Below are 14198 nucleotides of genomic sequence, written 5' to 3' on the forward strand. Positions count from 1 at the left end.
TTTGAGGATGTAAAATTAATGAAGACAAAACAAGGCCAATAGCCGTTAATTATCTACCTGCACACAAATTGGTTCAGCAATGCTCGTATTTATATGGAGATAAGATGAAGTATGTAGGTGTATGGAATAAAAAGGCTTCTGTTATGGCAGCTAAGGATATATGAGAAGAGACCAAACAAAAAGTAATACAAAAACTGAGAAACTGGAAGCTCTTGTTTATGGATATGGAATGTAAGGTTAAGGTAGTGAAAAATGTTTTTAATCCCTTTAATTTTATATTGAGATGAGGCATATTTTTTATCAACCAGAGGAGAGGTTGTGTACAATAATTAAGAGATGAAGGAATTTATCTGTGATGGGAAGAGGGCAAGAGTTAGTGGGATAAGTTGATCCTTCCAGTAGAACATCATAGTTTAGGATTACCAGATCTAAAGGGATATTTTAGAGCTACACAGTTAAGACTCGTATATTTATATAACACAAGGTGAAGGTTATAATTCAGTATGGAAAGGGATGATGATGAAGCAGGGAGAGAGTTCAAGAAATAAGAAAAGGGTGGGATTTTGGATGTAGATCTGTAGGGCGAATAATAACCATGCAGAATGATATATTCATAAAGCAACAGAAAGTATTCTAAAAACTAAGCCAACACAAGAATGGCGAAAGGAGATTGTGCCAATAGGGGCTGCAAGTAAGGGTACAGAAAGTAGGCAAAAAGGGGTCTGGAATTTAATGGAGAAAACTGGCAAAAGAACCAAGGTACAGAGGGACGGTAATAGAGTGGGATGAGGCCATGAAGATGTTTGGGCTGCAGGCAAAGAGATAAGGATAAGGGGAATCACAAGTGAAAGACCTATTGTGGTAGACTTTTTAGTTGAATGTAGAACAGAAGCTGCTGCTAGAAAAAGGATAATTTAGTAGGGTGTTTAAAATATTGCATGTTAACTATAAGAGTCATGTCAGATGATAGCAAAGATTGGGAAAAGAGACTGGAAAAGCAATTAATAAGGAAACAATGGAGGGACATATATATGGATCCCAAGTATGCAACAAAGTCCAGAAGGCTTATAAAAACAAAAAAATGCTACGTTACCAAAGGTAGTCTCGACAAGTAAAGAAAATGCAGGAACAAAGATGAGACATACCACTAAGGCTGTCATGAGATGAACATGTCATGTTAAAAACCAAATTCTTTAATATGAACAGTAAAAAGTAGCATAAAACAAAGTTCTAGGGTGGATAGGCAGATCCTCACCAGTTAACCAACAATTGTTCTTATAAAAGAAGTAGTAGCCAATCATCAAGAATCAAGAACAAGCTGGACCATTGAGCTTCTCAAATGAATCAGCCATTTAGCATATCAAGATGTCCAGTGAGAGAATGTCAGAAACTATTTCTTCCAATCAGGAGCATGCTAGTCTTAAGTTCATTCAGAATCGCAGTAGAACCAATCAACAAAAAACAGGAGAGAACTGGTCCAATGAACTAGTCATACTGAACCAGCTATTTCGCGTAACAAAGGGACCAGTCGTCTTTAATCAGGAAGCTTTTTTTGCCAGTAGGAACCAAGTCTTGACTAATCATAGGAAGGTTGTCTTCCAATAAAAATTAGACCTCAACTATTCTTATTCATATGAGGAAAAGAGCCAGTGAAAACACCCAGTAGAAGCAAAAGGAAACCAATGAGCAAAATACAATGCCCATGCTGACTTAGATGCAGGCCTTCCTGAATGATAGCATGATTTCTCTTTTCTGTCAGTAAAGTGGCTCTGTTTCTTAGTAGAACCCTGTTTTTCTGATCAAGTGACTGTGTACAGTGACAGTTGCAACCAGCCAATCAAGAAAAATGTCTTTAAATGTAAATAAGGCAATATCTGTTAGTAATTGCAAGACCAAATTAACCAATCAACTGTGGTCAAAAACACATTCTCTTTATATGAAGGGAAAGAAAGTAAGACAACAGAATTTATAGCCCAAATATACTAAAGTCCGTAATGCAATCATCATGTTACATTAGATCAACTGCATTTCTTGACAAGGCCTCTTGCTTTTAACATGGGCTTAAGGGGGATAACACCATTAAGACCAGGTGGGCAATCGGCTCTGAGTTCCATAATCCATTTGTTTTCTTGTAGTTCGGTGTTATGTATATCACCCCTTCCCAAATTCTCTCTTAGCATACTTATGGCCATAAAATGAAATTGGTGGTGTTTTGTTGTTTTTAATATGCTCATATATGGCATTGGTCTCAACACTGTTATGAATGTCAGATAGCAGTCATAGAATCCGTTCTTTAAAAGGTCTATTGGTTTTGCGTACATAGTAGGCTGGACAGGACATGCAAGTGGTTATGTAAACAATGTTGTAACAGAACTACAAGAAACTAAATGGATTATGGAACTCAGAGCCGATCTCTGACCTGGTCTTAATGGTGCTGTCCCCCTTAAGCCCATTTTAAAAGCAAGAGGCCTCGTCAAGAAATGCAATTGATCTAATCTAACATGCTGATTGCATTGTGGACTTGAGTATATTCAGGCTATGAATTCTGATGTCTTACTTTCTTTCCCTTCGTATAACGAGAAGGTGTTTTTGACCACAGTTGATTGGTTACTTTGGTCTTGCAATTACTAATAGATATTGCCTTATTTACATTTGAAGATATTTTTCTTGATCGGCTGGTTGCAACTGCCACTGTGCACAGTCACTTGATCAGAAAAACAGAGTTCTGCTAAGAAACAGAGCCACTTTACTGGCAGAAAAGAGAAATCATGCTGTCATTCAGGAAGGCCTGCATCTAAGTCAGCATGGGCATTGTATTTTGCTCGTTAGTTTCCTTTTGCTTCTACTGGGTGTTTTCACTGGCTCTTTTCCTCACATGAATATGAATAGTCAAGGTCTAATTTCTATTGGAAGACAAGCTTCCTGAGTATGATTAGTCATGACTTGGTTCCTATTGGCGAAAAAGCTTCCTGATTAAAGACAATTGGTCCCTTTGCTATGCTAAATAGCTGGTTCAGTATGACTAGTTCATTGGACCAGCTTGTTCCTGTTTTTGTTGATTGGTTCTACTGTGATTCTGAATGAACTTGAGACTGGCATGCTCCTGATTTGAAGAAATAGTTTCTGAGAGTCTCTCATTGGTCATCTTGATATGCTAAATGGTTGATTCAGTTTGAGAAGCTCATTGGTCCAGCTTGTTCCTGATTCTTGATGATTGGCTACTACTACTTTTATAAGAACAATTGCTGGTTAATGGGTGAGGATGTGAAGAAAGTTTTTATAAAAAGCGCTTATCCACCCTAGAACTTTGTTTTATGCTACTTTTTATTGTTCGTATTAAAGAATTTGGTTTTTAACGTGACGTGTTCTTCTCGCGACAGTCTTGGTGGTACGTCTCATCTTTGTTCCTGCAAGTCCAGAAGGTTTAGGAGTTTTGCTTGGAAGTGCATGTTAGGTATTTTTATATGTCAGTCAGACTTCAAAGTATTTTTCTTCGGTGGATACCAAATGTTGAAGGTGTGATGGGGAAAAAAAAGGTAAATGGGGAGATAAGTTGACACATTTTATAAATTTCCTACAGAGCTGTCTGTCAAACACTGGGTGAGCAATTGTCTGTAACTGAGGAGATGATTTTTTTTTCAGCTGGAACACAAGATCTGAATTGCCTAGACATAGTAAGGCCTTGTTAAGCTGAATTCTGTTGGTTGCCAAAAAACAATTACTACAAAATGGAAATCAAAGTCTAAACTAACTGTATGTGAAGCACTGAATATTGTAAAAGAGTTAAAAAAAACTGGAAGACAGGTCTTTAGAAAAAGTAAGGAGCAAATCACATAGAAATAAATGGAAATTGTGGGAGGAATACATGCCGAAAAATGTTTTGGAGGAGGATGGATGTTTAAGGGAAGGCAGGAATTAGAACATTTTATGCTAGCCTGATGATGGTTCTAAAGAAAAAAAAAGTATGTGATATATAACGTATGTAAATGGAAACGTTATTTTTTTCTGACTTTTAAGCATTTTTCTTTCAAACATTGGAAAAGGTTTCACTGGCAAAGTCTCTCCATGAACCTTACCATTAGAAGAATGAGAAGCAGAGCCCCCTTCTGCTTCCTGACTTCACTTTTTGTTGGATAAGCTGTTTTATAGGTTCATAGATTAGTACTAGGCTAATTGCCCTTGTGGGCCATTTTAAGCCTAGCCAATTACCCCATGTAAGAATCAAACCCTGCACCTTGGGTCTGCAAGGTAAACACCTTAACCATTCTGCCATACTCCCACCCCTATTTTATTTTCTCCTTGGCCTGTTCCGTTTCAAAAATTACTTTGATTCTTTAGGAAAAATGTTCCCTGATTGAAGGGATAAATGTGTTCCTCTTCTGCCTGGTGTACAGTAAGTAATCATTTTCTACAAACACTCTACTGTGTCCAGTTTTTAATATGTTGTCCTTCTGCCATAATTTTGTCAGGATCAGCTCTTTCTGCTGGTATGTATGATTGCATTTTTAATACAGGTCATGGCCAGGGTTGGAACATACAGCCAATGTGCCCTTTCAATTAACAAATTCTGCTGTGGAACACAAGTCCATTTGCTTTTTTTGCTTTCATAAAATTAATACAGTCTGTTCCTTCCAGTTTCTCTGGCACAGCAAAAACTCTCAGGTTTTCTGTGCGCACACTGTCCTCTAACTCTGCTATTTTCTGAACAGTTTTTCTTGAGAAAACTCATATTCAGCTAGCTTTTTCTTAATGTCATCCTCTGATTTTTGCCAGTTTTTACCATTTTACCAGTTTTGATTTTACCAGTTCATCTGAATGGCTGGTTAAAGCGTCTTCTATTTTTTCCAGCTTGTTGTTCGAATTGATATGTCCCTTCAATGTTTTATTTAGTTCGATTACCACCGAGTACGTTTGTTTTATTTTTTTCCTCTAAATTACTGGAAGCCATTTCTTCAACCAAACCTGAAGTTTGAAGTCCTTTTTGCTGAACAGCTGCAGAATCCTTTACAGACAATGTTTACTTTTCACATTTTCTGGTTGATTTTCTTTCAGGTTTTCCAAATTTCTTCTTTGCTGGCATCCAGGCAGTGTGTTTTACCAAAAATATTCTCAATGGCACTCCTTTCACTCCGTTTCCTTTTTCACACTAGGAGAGCTGACGTTATACTGGTGATCATTGTGCAGCCACCTTGGAAGTCTTGTAAATGGAGAAAATGTTAATATGGTTAGCTTTCTTTTCTATTAATGTATAATTGCCTGTCTCTTAAGAGAAAATTTAATAAAGATGTTTTTTTAAAAGAAAGGTTTGCTTAGATAAATGTAGAGGGACAGGAGTTGTATTTTAACATGCATCAGAAATGCCTTATTATTCATGCTTCTAACAGATCTGTTTGTTTTTGACACTGTGTGCACTGAGGTTGATTTACTGCAGTTTGATTATGTGAGGGAATACTGTTAGTTGACTGTGGAGTATAATCTTTAAAGAGGAAAACAGGATAGCTGAATTGAGCTCTATTAAGATTATGGGTAGAACTCTGGCTGAATGTTGGATATGGGTCTAGGTTGATGTCACCTGCAAGAGTCATTTTGAGAAATTCTAGGTAGAAGAGAAAGGGTACTCTTTTAGGCTGCTTAGTTACAGAATTTAATAGAGTTGAAGGTAAGATTACTTCTGATATTGCATAACTTCAGATAAACAAGGAGCAGTACAATTCATTTACAGCGGTATGAATTCTGGTATGATTAAAAAGAAGCCAGAGTCCCAAACAGTGATTCCAAATAAAGATGCAACAAAAAAGTCCATTGTAGTAAACTGTGTCCGATAGTAATCCAACAAGCAACAATAAGGTTTGATTTTTTTAACACAGAATTATGGAAGTCTAAAAGAGAATGGGTGCAGCAAACTGGGAATTTTACAACAGTGTGTTTGAGTAATATTCCTGCAAGTACTTTGGGAGGTTTTGGTGAAAGGAATGGTTTTATGGACTCGGTGTGTGCAGCAGCAAGCCCCTCCCTACAGGATAAGGTAATGGAACTAATAGTGACTTTTTGCCTGGAAATACTAATGTGGACAGGAGTTTTAATATTTTGGGAGCTTCTGGTAATGTATCTGAAGTGAGTTCCATTAATTACAGAAAAGCTTTGTTTTTGATAATTAAACACCAGTTGTGGATGTTTCAGTCTTGGAAAGAAATTGAATGAACTATACTTTATTAAAGTATAAAAAACTCCAGTGTGAGAATGACTATCTTAAGGAATGTTTAAGACACAAAATTGTTCCTAACGGGTTAATAACATGGCGGTTTCCTACTGGACTAGTAAACCATTCTTGTTTGCATATGGATTTACTGCATTTATTTGACTGCCATGGAATGGTGTGTTGTGATATTTAAAATAAATGTGGATTTGTGTTCCGGACAGCCTGTCGCCTTTTATGTTTTTGGACCTTTAGTTTGTGTTTGTTTCCTGGCTTTTGGGGGTTTTCACAAAAAAAACTCAAGATGCAACCAGTGGAAGTTATGGTGCAAACTTCCAGACCGCCATTGGAGTGAATGATTTATGAAGAGAATGAAAGATCCTGCAACCTTCCCCAAAGGAACATTTGTTTATCTTATCTAAACATCAGGATTATCAAGGAACAAATTTGACTTCAGAGATGCCCTGATACTATCCTTGGCCACATCACTCATTGTTTAAAACCCCTTTATGCTTTTTCATTCCTACTGTCTTACTGATGCTGCTTTGTAGTCCAACACTTTTTCATTTGCCCCCCCTTTTGTGTAATAATTTTGAACAGCTTTTTGTTCAACCAGGGGTACATATTTAGTCTTTTGTGGTTGTCTCAGTTTTACCTCTTCTCATAATGACATTTGCCTATAGATCTGCTAGAAGTAAGAGTACATAAACAGTAGTCACTTTTAAAGAAAGCCACCAAATTCAGCAGTCTTGTCTTTTCCCCACTCTGCTAATGCCTGTGTCATACATAGCATTGCCTTCCCTGGATACAGCTGCATTTCACATACCTGGCATTTACCACTCTATTACTAACTGCAGCATTAAATGTTCTCTCATTTCATTGTGCAGGTTGTAGGTGCCACTCCCCCATCTGCGTTTAAACTCAGCAGGACCAGTCATATTCTTTTATTAATTTCTTCTGCATAATTACACAGTAAAATATAGTGGGTTTCTTCCTGGTGCTCCGCTGTCCTCCCACATCCCAAAGACATGTTGCAGGTGGATTGGACACTGAAATGGCCTTAGGTGTGAGTGAGTGCGTGAGTGTGCCTTCTGTGGAAGGTTGGGTGCTGGGCTGGCAACTTGACAGTCCAACTCCACTGCCAGTCGTTCTGCAAACCACTGTTCTGCTGTGGTGACCCATAACAGGAAAAGCCAAAAGGAGAAGTTGTTGCACATTAAAATCTGTTTTGTTGCATTTTTCTAAAACATATTGTATATTGAGAGTGTTTGTCCTAACTCTTAATTGCAGCTGTCTCATGGGTACAGCTTTAAACTCTTCCCGAGCCTAGCAGATTTTCTTTGCCTTTTAGCAGTCTAGGTCAATTGTGATCTTTAGTTTGTTGGGTTTTATACTGAAGGGATTTCTAATAACCTCTTCCACCTGAATTCTATGCTGGTGTCAAGGTAGAGGGAAGTGCTAATCTGCTGACTCGTCGTTTCTGGCAGCTGTTTTCTGTGTTGATCTACCTCCTTAAGTGTCATTTTTAGCAGAACAGTGCTAATATCCCTCTATGTGCCAGAGTGCATCCATGTATTCTAATGTAAAACATCAGAAGTGTAGCCCACAGCCAGATGACAGAGATATAAACTGGTTACTGAATGAGAATGAACATCAGAAGTGAGGCTAAGACGTAGAGAAGGTAAGGGAGCATGAGACTGACCAGGCCTCTGGCTTGTTTCTTACTAGACCTCTGTAAAGGTGCTGTGTCTGCTTTAGTTCCTTTGTAAATTTTTGAGAGTTTGACCTTGACGTCATCCGATTCAAAGGAGATGTAATGGGAAGAAGATAGCTTGACTTATGTCTGTGTGCATATCAGATACCCATTGTACATCAGATGCAGACTTTCCTGCAGCAGTTATAAACTCTGGTGCTGTTTCCAGCTTTGTGAAGGGAGGGTAACATACTAGTGATAGAGTGCTCTTCCCTGAAGAAAAAGCCTTACAGGCATATGTGACGTACTGCTGATAGGCCAGAGGCAAAACCTTCCCTCATGGAGTTGATCACACCATTCATAGACCTTGCTTTTGTGATTCTACAGCCTTTTTTTTTCCTTCATATTTATTTCTGTGTAGGTGAACCCTGGCCAAGTATGTGTGTACAAGCTCACCCAGATTAGGTTTCCTGAGGCAGTCTTCCTTGCACTGAGCTGGGTATCCACCTGGTAAAGTGATTGTTAAATACAGGACTGCAGTGTGCCAGTTCATCAACTGCGGGGCATTATCTGTGGTGGCTCCAATTCCGTATACCCACATACCTGAACACAGAAGTGTCTCAGTCTAGGACCTCCGTATGTTTCAGATTCTTGGTCTTGTACCTGTACCAACCGTAAACCTTAGTGCTGAATAATCATTGAAAGGTGTCCTTGTGCATCATTTCACTTCTACCATTATATATCTTTGTTGTTACTATTACATTATTCCACTGTTCATTATAGGCTATAGTAACTGAAAGCTGTCTAACAAAGAATTTAGGATGATCCTGTATCCACTGGATGAGACAGCTGCCTGAAACTCTGAACCTTCTCCAGTGCGTATTACTCGTCAGCATCATATCATTGTCACTTGGTATTGTGTGAATGGATTCCATTCAGTTGTTGTAGCATCTAACCCAGTACTGAAGTATTGCAACATCTACATGTGTACCTTTGTCGCCTTCCATTTCTTGGATGAATTAAAAGACTTAATTTTGTCCACATTTGACTTAGTGCCCTTAACAGACCGCTGTACTTTTTTCTGTTATCTTCTGCATCTGTTCTAGTGAGAGTGCGGCATTGCAGTAACAAATCCATGTTGTCGTTTGCACTTGTCCTTGTTTCAGTAGTTATAACCATTATCCACAAGACTGCTCCTTCTGTAGATTTGTTTCCATAAACCTATCTGTTAACATTTTAGAGTGACTAAAGTTGGGCTGATATTCTGTGCTCAGTTTCCAGTCTGTAGTGGGTCCTTCATAAGATCCTGGTTGTTGTGGGTGTGATTAATTTTAGTGTGTAAAAGATCTTGTTTTTCTTGTTTTATGGTTTGTAATCCTCCTCCTTGCTTCTGACCCACCAGATGACCTTGCAGTTTTTGGTTTATAGTGTTCATATAATACCATCATGTGCCACAACATTTTCATCAAGATTTAGTCAGCAGCCAGGCCCGAGATTGTCTTCATCAGGAAATTACAAATTCAAAATTCTTACATTTGTATTTAAAGGGTGTACACTGTTTTAATGAGTAGTTCCAAAGCAGGAATGATTTGGATATTTCTGTTGCAAACCAAAGTATTCATTTTTGTTGATTTCTAGGTGACTCCAGCTTACAGAATGAACAACACTACTCGGGGCTACTGTGTTATTATAAACAATTATCAATTTCAGATGCCTTTACCACCTCGAAAAGGATCAGACACAGATGCTGGTAGGTAAAAAGAAACTTTACGTGTTTCATTGATAATTACATTGAATGACTTTTTGCATGGTTCAAGTACATAAATGTACAGTGAGTTGTGAAGACTGTTTATTTTTCACATTGTACTAATAGATTATAGGCAAGGGACACTTTATACCTTTATGTCATACGTATTAATGATGTCAGTATATAGTGTTAAACTTGTCTCAAATGGTCTGAAGTCCAAGGAACACTGTAAGAGTATGAGGATGTTTGCCATATTGAATATAGGAATTGATCCTTGCTACCATGTTATACATAGTGACAAATTCCTTATTCTATTTTGAACACATGGTCAGAATGTGTGTATACACACTAAATGTGGAAAATGATGACTCTTGAGGTGAAAACTTAGTTTTGCACCGAGTGTAGTCCCAGAAACTGCATACCACTCATGGCCTTAGTTGTGGACTGTACATGGAGTCCTATAAAAGGTGGAAATGTTCATTTGTGGTCCCATCTCTCTTCTTTAGTCATCTCTGAATATTATCCAGGTTTTGCCTATTTAGATTGAAAAAGTACATTTTTACCTTTCCTTATATTTCACTGAGGTTCAACCTCCTGAAGCTGCAACTGGATAAGAAAAAAATGAGAACCTTCAGCTCATTGAAACAACTTTAAAAAGCACCTTTTGCAGGTTATCAAGTCTCTTTGCTCCCCTACACCCTCTTACTTAATATATTAACTCCACAGTTGCATGGCTACTGAGAAAAGAGACAATAAAATGACAATGTCAGTTTTCTAAATCTTCCAGCGTAGTTAAACAGAGTCTGGATAACAGTAAGATATTGCTGCTCAACACTAGGAGCCTTAACAGAAAACCTCCACTCCTCACAAACCGCCATTACCCTGGAAAAGTGACATGTGCATTATCACAGAGACCTGGTTCAAGACCACTGAAAGCACTCCATCTGTGCAGGGTTTCAATGTCTGTCACATGTTAAGGCCCATCACATTAGATGAAGGCACTAAAGATGGCCATCTCTTCCGACTCTTAAAAACAGTTAATCTCCAGACTTGTTAGACAGGATAAAGACTTGGAACTCCATGTCCAGCTTGCTATTAACAAAACGCCTTATCATAGAATAGTTAACAATATGACCCCCTCTATGTCCGCCATGGCCCTTGCCTCCTACCTGATAAGTATGGAGTTCCTCTGTATCAAACCAAGCACCAGTCATGTAGGAGACTTCAACGGCCCATCCTTAATGCTGGAGACTTGTACATCCACAAACTTGTATGCCCAGAGATTTCTGGACTTCATCATTTCAAACTCTTTGAACCAGTTAGCTCACACCCAATCCAGGGGTGATAAAATCCTGGACTTGGTCCTTATCAGTATGGGTCAGCTTTTTTCCCCACCAATTGTAAATTCTTCCCTAGTTAAATCAGACCACAAGTCAATCCCATTTATAATAAGAATGAAGTGTGATGCGTCTTCCACTACCTTGGTATTCAGAGAGTATGCAAAGCAAATATACTAACACTGAGTGACCAGGCTAAGTCCAAAAATCATTTCCATCTTATCTTGATGACCCCACTTCTTATGCAGAATCTTTCACTGCTAAATTCTGTGCATATGTAAATAGCTGCATAGATGCATCTGTTCCTCTTAGAAATAAATACAATCCCAAATTCAAAAGCAAACACCTATTTGTAGAGCACACATATAAACAATTTGTGTTAAAAAAGTATATGAACAGGATGTATAATAAAAGGAAAAAAAAATAATTTCCCAAAAAGTAAATTTAACTCTCAAAATGTTAAAAAATACTCTTGCTAAACTAAAAAGGGTGCTGCAGACCTTGATCAAATCAACCAAAGCCATATACTAGGTAAAATAGACACCCTGGCAAAGGATAACCACAAAGCCTTCTTTAAGTTAAAATGCCATTAACAATGCCCAGCATGGTGCAGAGCTTATAGTGAATGATATTACATGCTGTGACACCTCAAATTTCACCCTCTCCAGTATTCTCAGATCATGTAGCACACTTATAATACCCCTAAACCTCCCAGGAACAAATTCTTAAAGCATTATCTAAGGCCAAGAAAACTATCTCTGTGCCCAGGTAATGTATCAGGTTGCCCGCTGGGTCAGCCTGAATATGAATTGTGTGATCCCCTACAAAAGCTATTTAATAGCCTCAAAACAGGCTTTGTGCTGGATGAATTGAGGATATCAACAGTCATTCTCTTACTCAAAGATGGGGCTTCAACAGACACTGGTAATTGTAGGCCGATAAGCCTGACTATTCTCATCTGTAAAGCTATGGAAGTGATAATTATGGAATTAATGAATAAGGATATAGATAACCTACTGACTCTTGGCCCAGTGCAGTGTGGCTTTGTCAAGGGCCCGGTCCTGCCTTCTTAACCTGCTCAACATCTTCAAAAAGGTTACTGAAGTCATGGATAAGGGCAAAACAGTGTACATTGTGTATCTAAATCTTGTAAAGGTGTTCATCACCATCCCATACTCTGGTATTATAGGTCAGCTCTTCTAGTTAAATATCAGTCTTTATGTAACTCATCAGATAGCAAATTAGATCACAAATAGAATCTAGGAAGATAGGCTGGGTGGGTCTGCCTCTTCCAAAAGTTCTGTCAGTAGTGGTGTAGCCCAGGTTTCAGTCTGTGGGATACTCCTCTTTGACATTTACTTCTCTGATGTCGGTATTTTTTGCTAACTAGGCTTACAAATGACTGTAAACTTGGTGCCATCATAAACTCTCCAGAGGACACCAAGATCCCCCAGGAGGTCCTGCTACAATGAATAGCTTGTGTCAGCATCATACACTAAAACTAAAGAAGTGTATTGTCATATACTTTGGCAAACATAACTCCCCTTGTAAGAACCACATTGATAACACACCCCTGAAAATTGATCCCATAGCTGGGGATCTGGGGACCTATATCAACAATAAACTGTCCCGTGATCACCACATATCCAGTGTTGAAAGGAAGTCCTTTTTCATTGCACAACTTGTATCTAAACGCATTGCTTCCATATCCAGGGATGTACTCATATCATTGTACTCCGCACTCATTGGGCCAAGTATAGAGTATAATGCCCCTTTTGGTATGTATTTGTCCAAACACTTGTCACAAATGGAACAACCATAATGCTTTCTGCCTTTCAACTTTTCACGGTTAGTGGTCGTCACAGCAGATCACCGGTGTGCAGATTGATTGGCAAAGTTTTTATAGTGTCGAGTTGCCAGCCTGGTGCCCAACCTTCAGAAGGCACACACACATGCACTCACCTACTTGCATGACTTTAAAACTCTCTCAACCACAACTAGGACATGCAGACTCCACACAGTGGGTGCTCCAGCCGAAAATCGAATCAAGGGCCTAAATCTAAAAACTATGCAGATTGTCTTAAAGCCTTGTTCCTCTTCTCATCATCATACAGGATACCAAGAGGCGACTTCTGCCACTCCGTATAGAACTTCAGCAGACCCTTTTCTGTTGGACCTATTACAAATTTACAAGTCCAAAGATAACATAAACACCTGCTCAAGGGCATCTCAATCTCTTTTGCAAAATAAATATAACATGTTGGAGGGATAGGCTTGTATCACAGAGAATTTCACTTCTGTGGAACCATCTCCTACTCCACATAAAGCAAAGTATATCTCTTACTCTGTTTTAAATATATTTTGGATGAATGGATTGGTAACTGCAAATTCACCCCTGGCTCATGGATAGGGGGAATATGTAAATGTCCCAAAATATTATTTCTCAGCCAATTTCTGGGTTATTTATATGTAACATATAAAGACTAAAATCTACCATGGGAGTTTAAAGATACACTCAAGATCCACACAGATTAATAGATAAAGTACCTGTGAACATATGATTCTACCTGCAAAATTGCTACAAGCATGTGAGTAGAAAGAGCACCAGCACTGGTTTTCTGTAAATAATATCAGTCAACGAGCTCCTCATCGATTCTACCTGTAAAATTGCTATAAGCGTGAGTAGAAAAAGCACCAGCACTGTTTTTTTGTAAATATCAGTCAATGAGCTCCTCATCAGTGGTTTGAAACCACAAGTTGAAACCTTGTCCGTTTCACACTTAAAGTTGACTAAGGTAATGAGTTGCATAGAATTTTTTTAATTAGTTTTCTAGAAAGTTCTGTAAAATAGCAATCATGCCAATTGTGTTGTCCATTGTTTAATGCATAAAATTTCTGCATTTCATTCAGTAAGAACAAAAATCCAGCAATTTAAAATGTTTACTACTTTAATTTTGATTGTAAATATATAACTTGAGTAACAGACCAAAATACAAGTAAAAATTCATTTGGCTTCGCTATTCACTTAAAGGATACTGCCTTTTGCATGTATAGATTAATAAGTAAAGGATTTGGATTGATTTTAGCATGCTTTGGTGTGCTTATGTTTAGGCAGTTTAGCTCAGAATCCATGGTAATATATAATAAAAAGATGTATTTTAGCAGAAGTTCCTACTTTGTGAAGTAGTTGATGTGTGGTAGATAAATTACTTTTCTAAAACTGTG

General features: G+C 38.2%; 1 protein-coding gene across 1 annotated transcript in view; it reads left to right on the top strand.

Moving 5' to 3' along the window:
* LOC122792910 (caspase-8-like) overlaps window positions 1–14198 on the top strand; it is a 743641-nt gene that overhangs the window by 580092 nt on the left and 149351 nt on the right. The window contains exon 7 of the mRNA XM_044060467.1: window positions 9528–9639. Within this exon, the coding sequence (XP_043916402.1) occupies window positions 9528–9639 (112 nt within the window). The remainder of the gene's footprint in view (window positions 1–9527; window positions 9640–14198) is intronic.

This window comes from Protopterus annectens, chromosome 2.part0, assembly GCF_019279795.1.
Source record: "Protopterus annectens isolate FY-2018-M chromosome 2.part0, PAN1.0, whole genome shotgun sequence".
Taxonomy (NCBI): Eukaryota; Metazoa; Chordata; order Ceratodontiformes; family Protopteridae; genus Protopterus; species Protopterus annectens.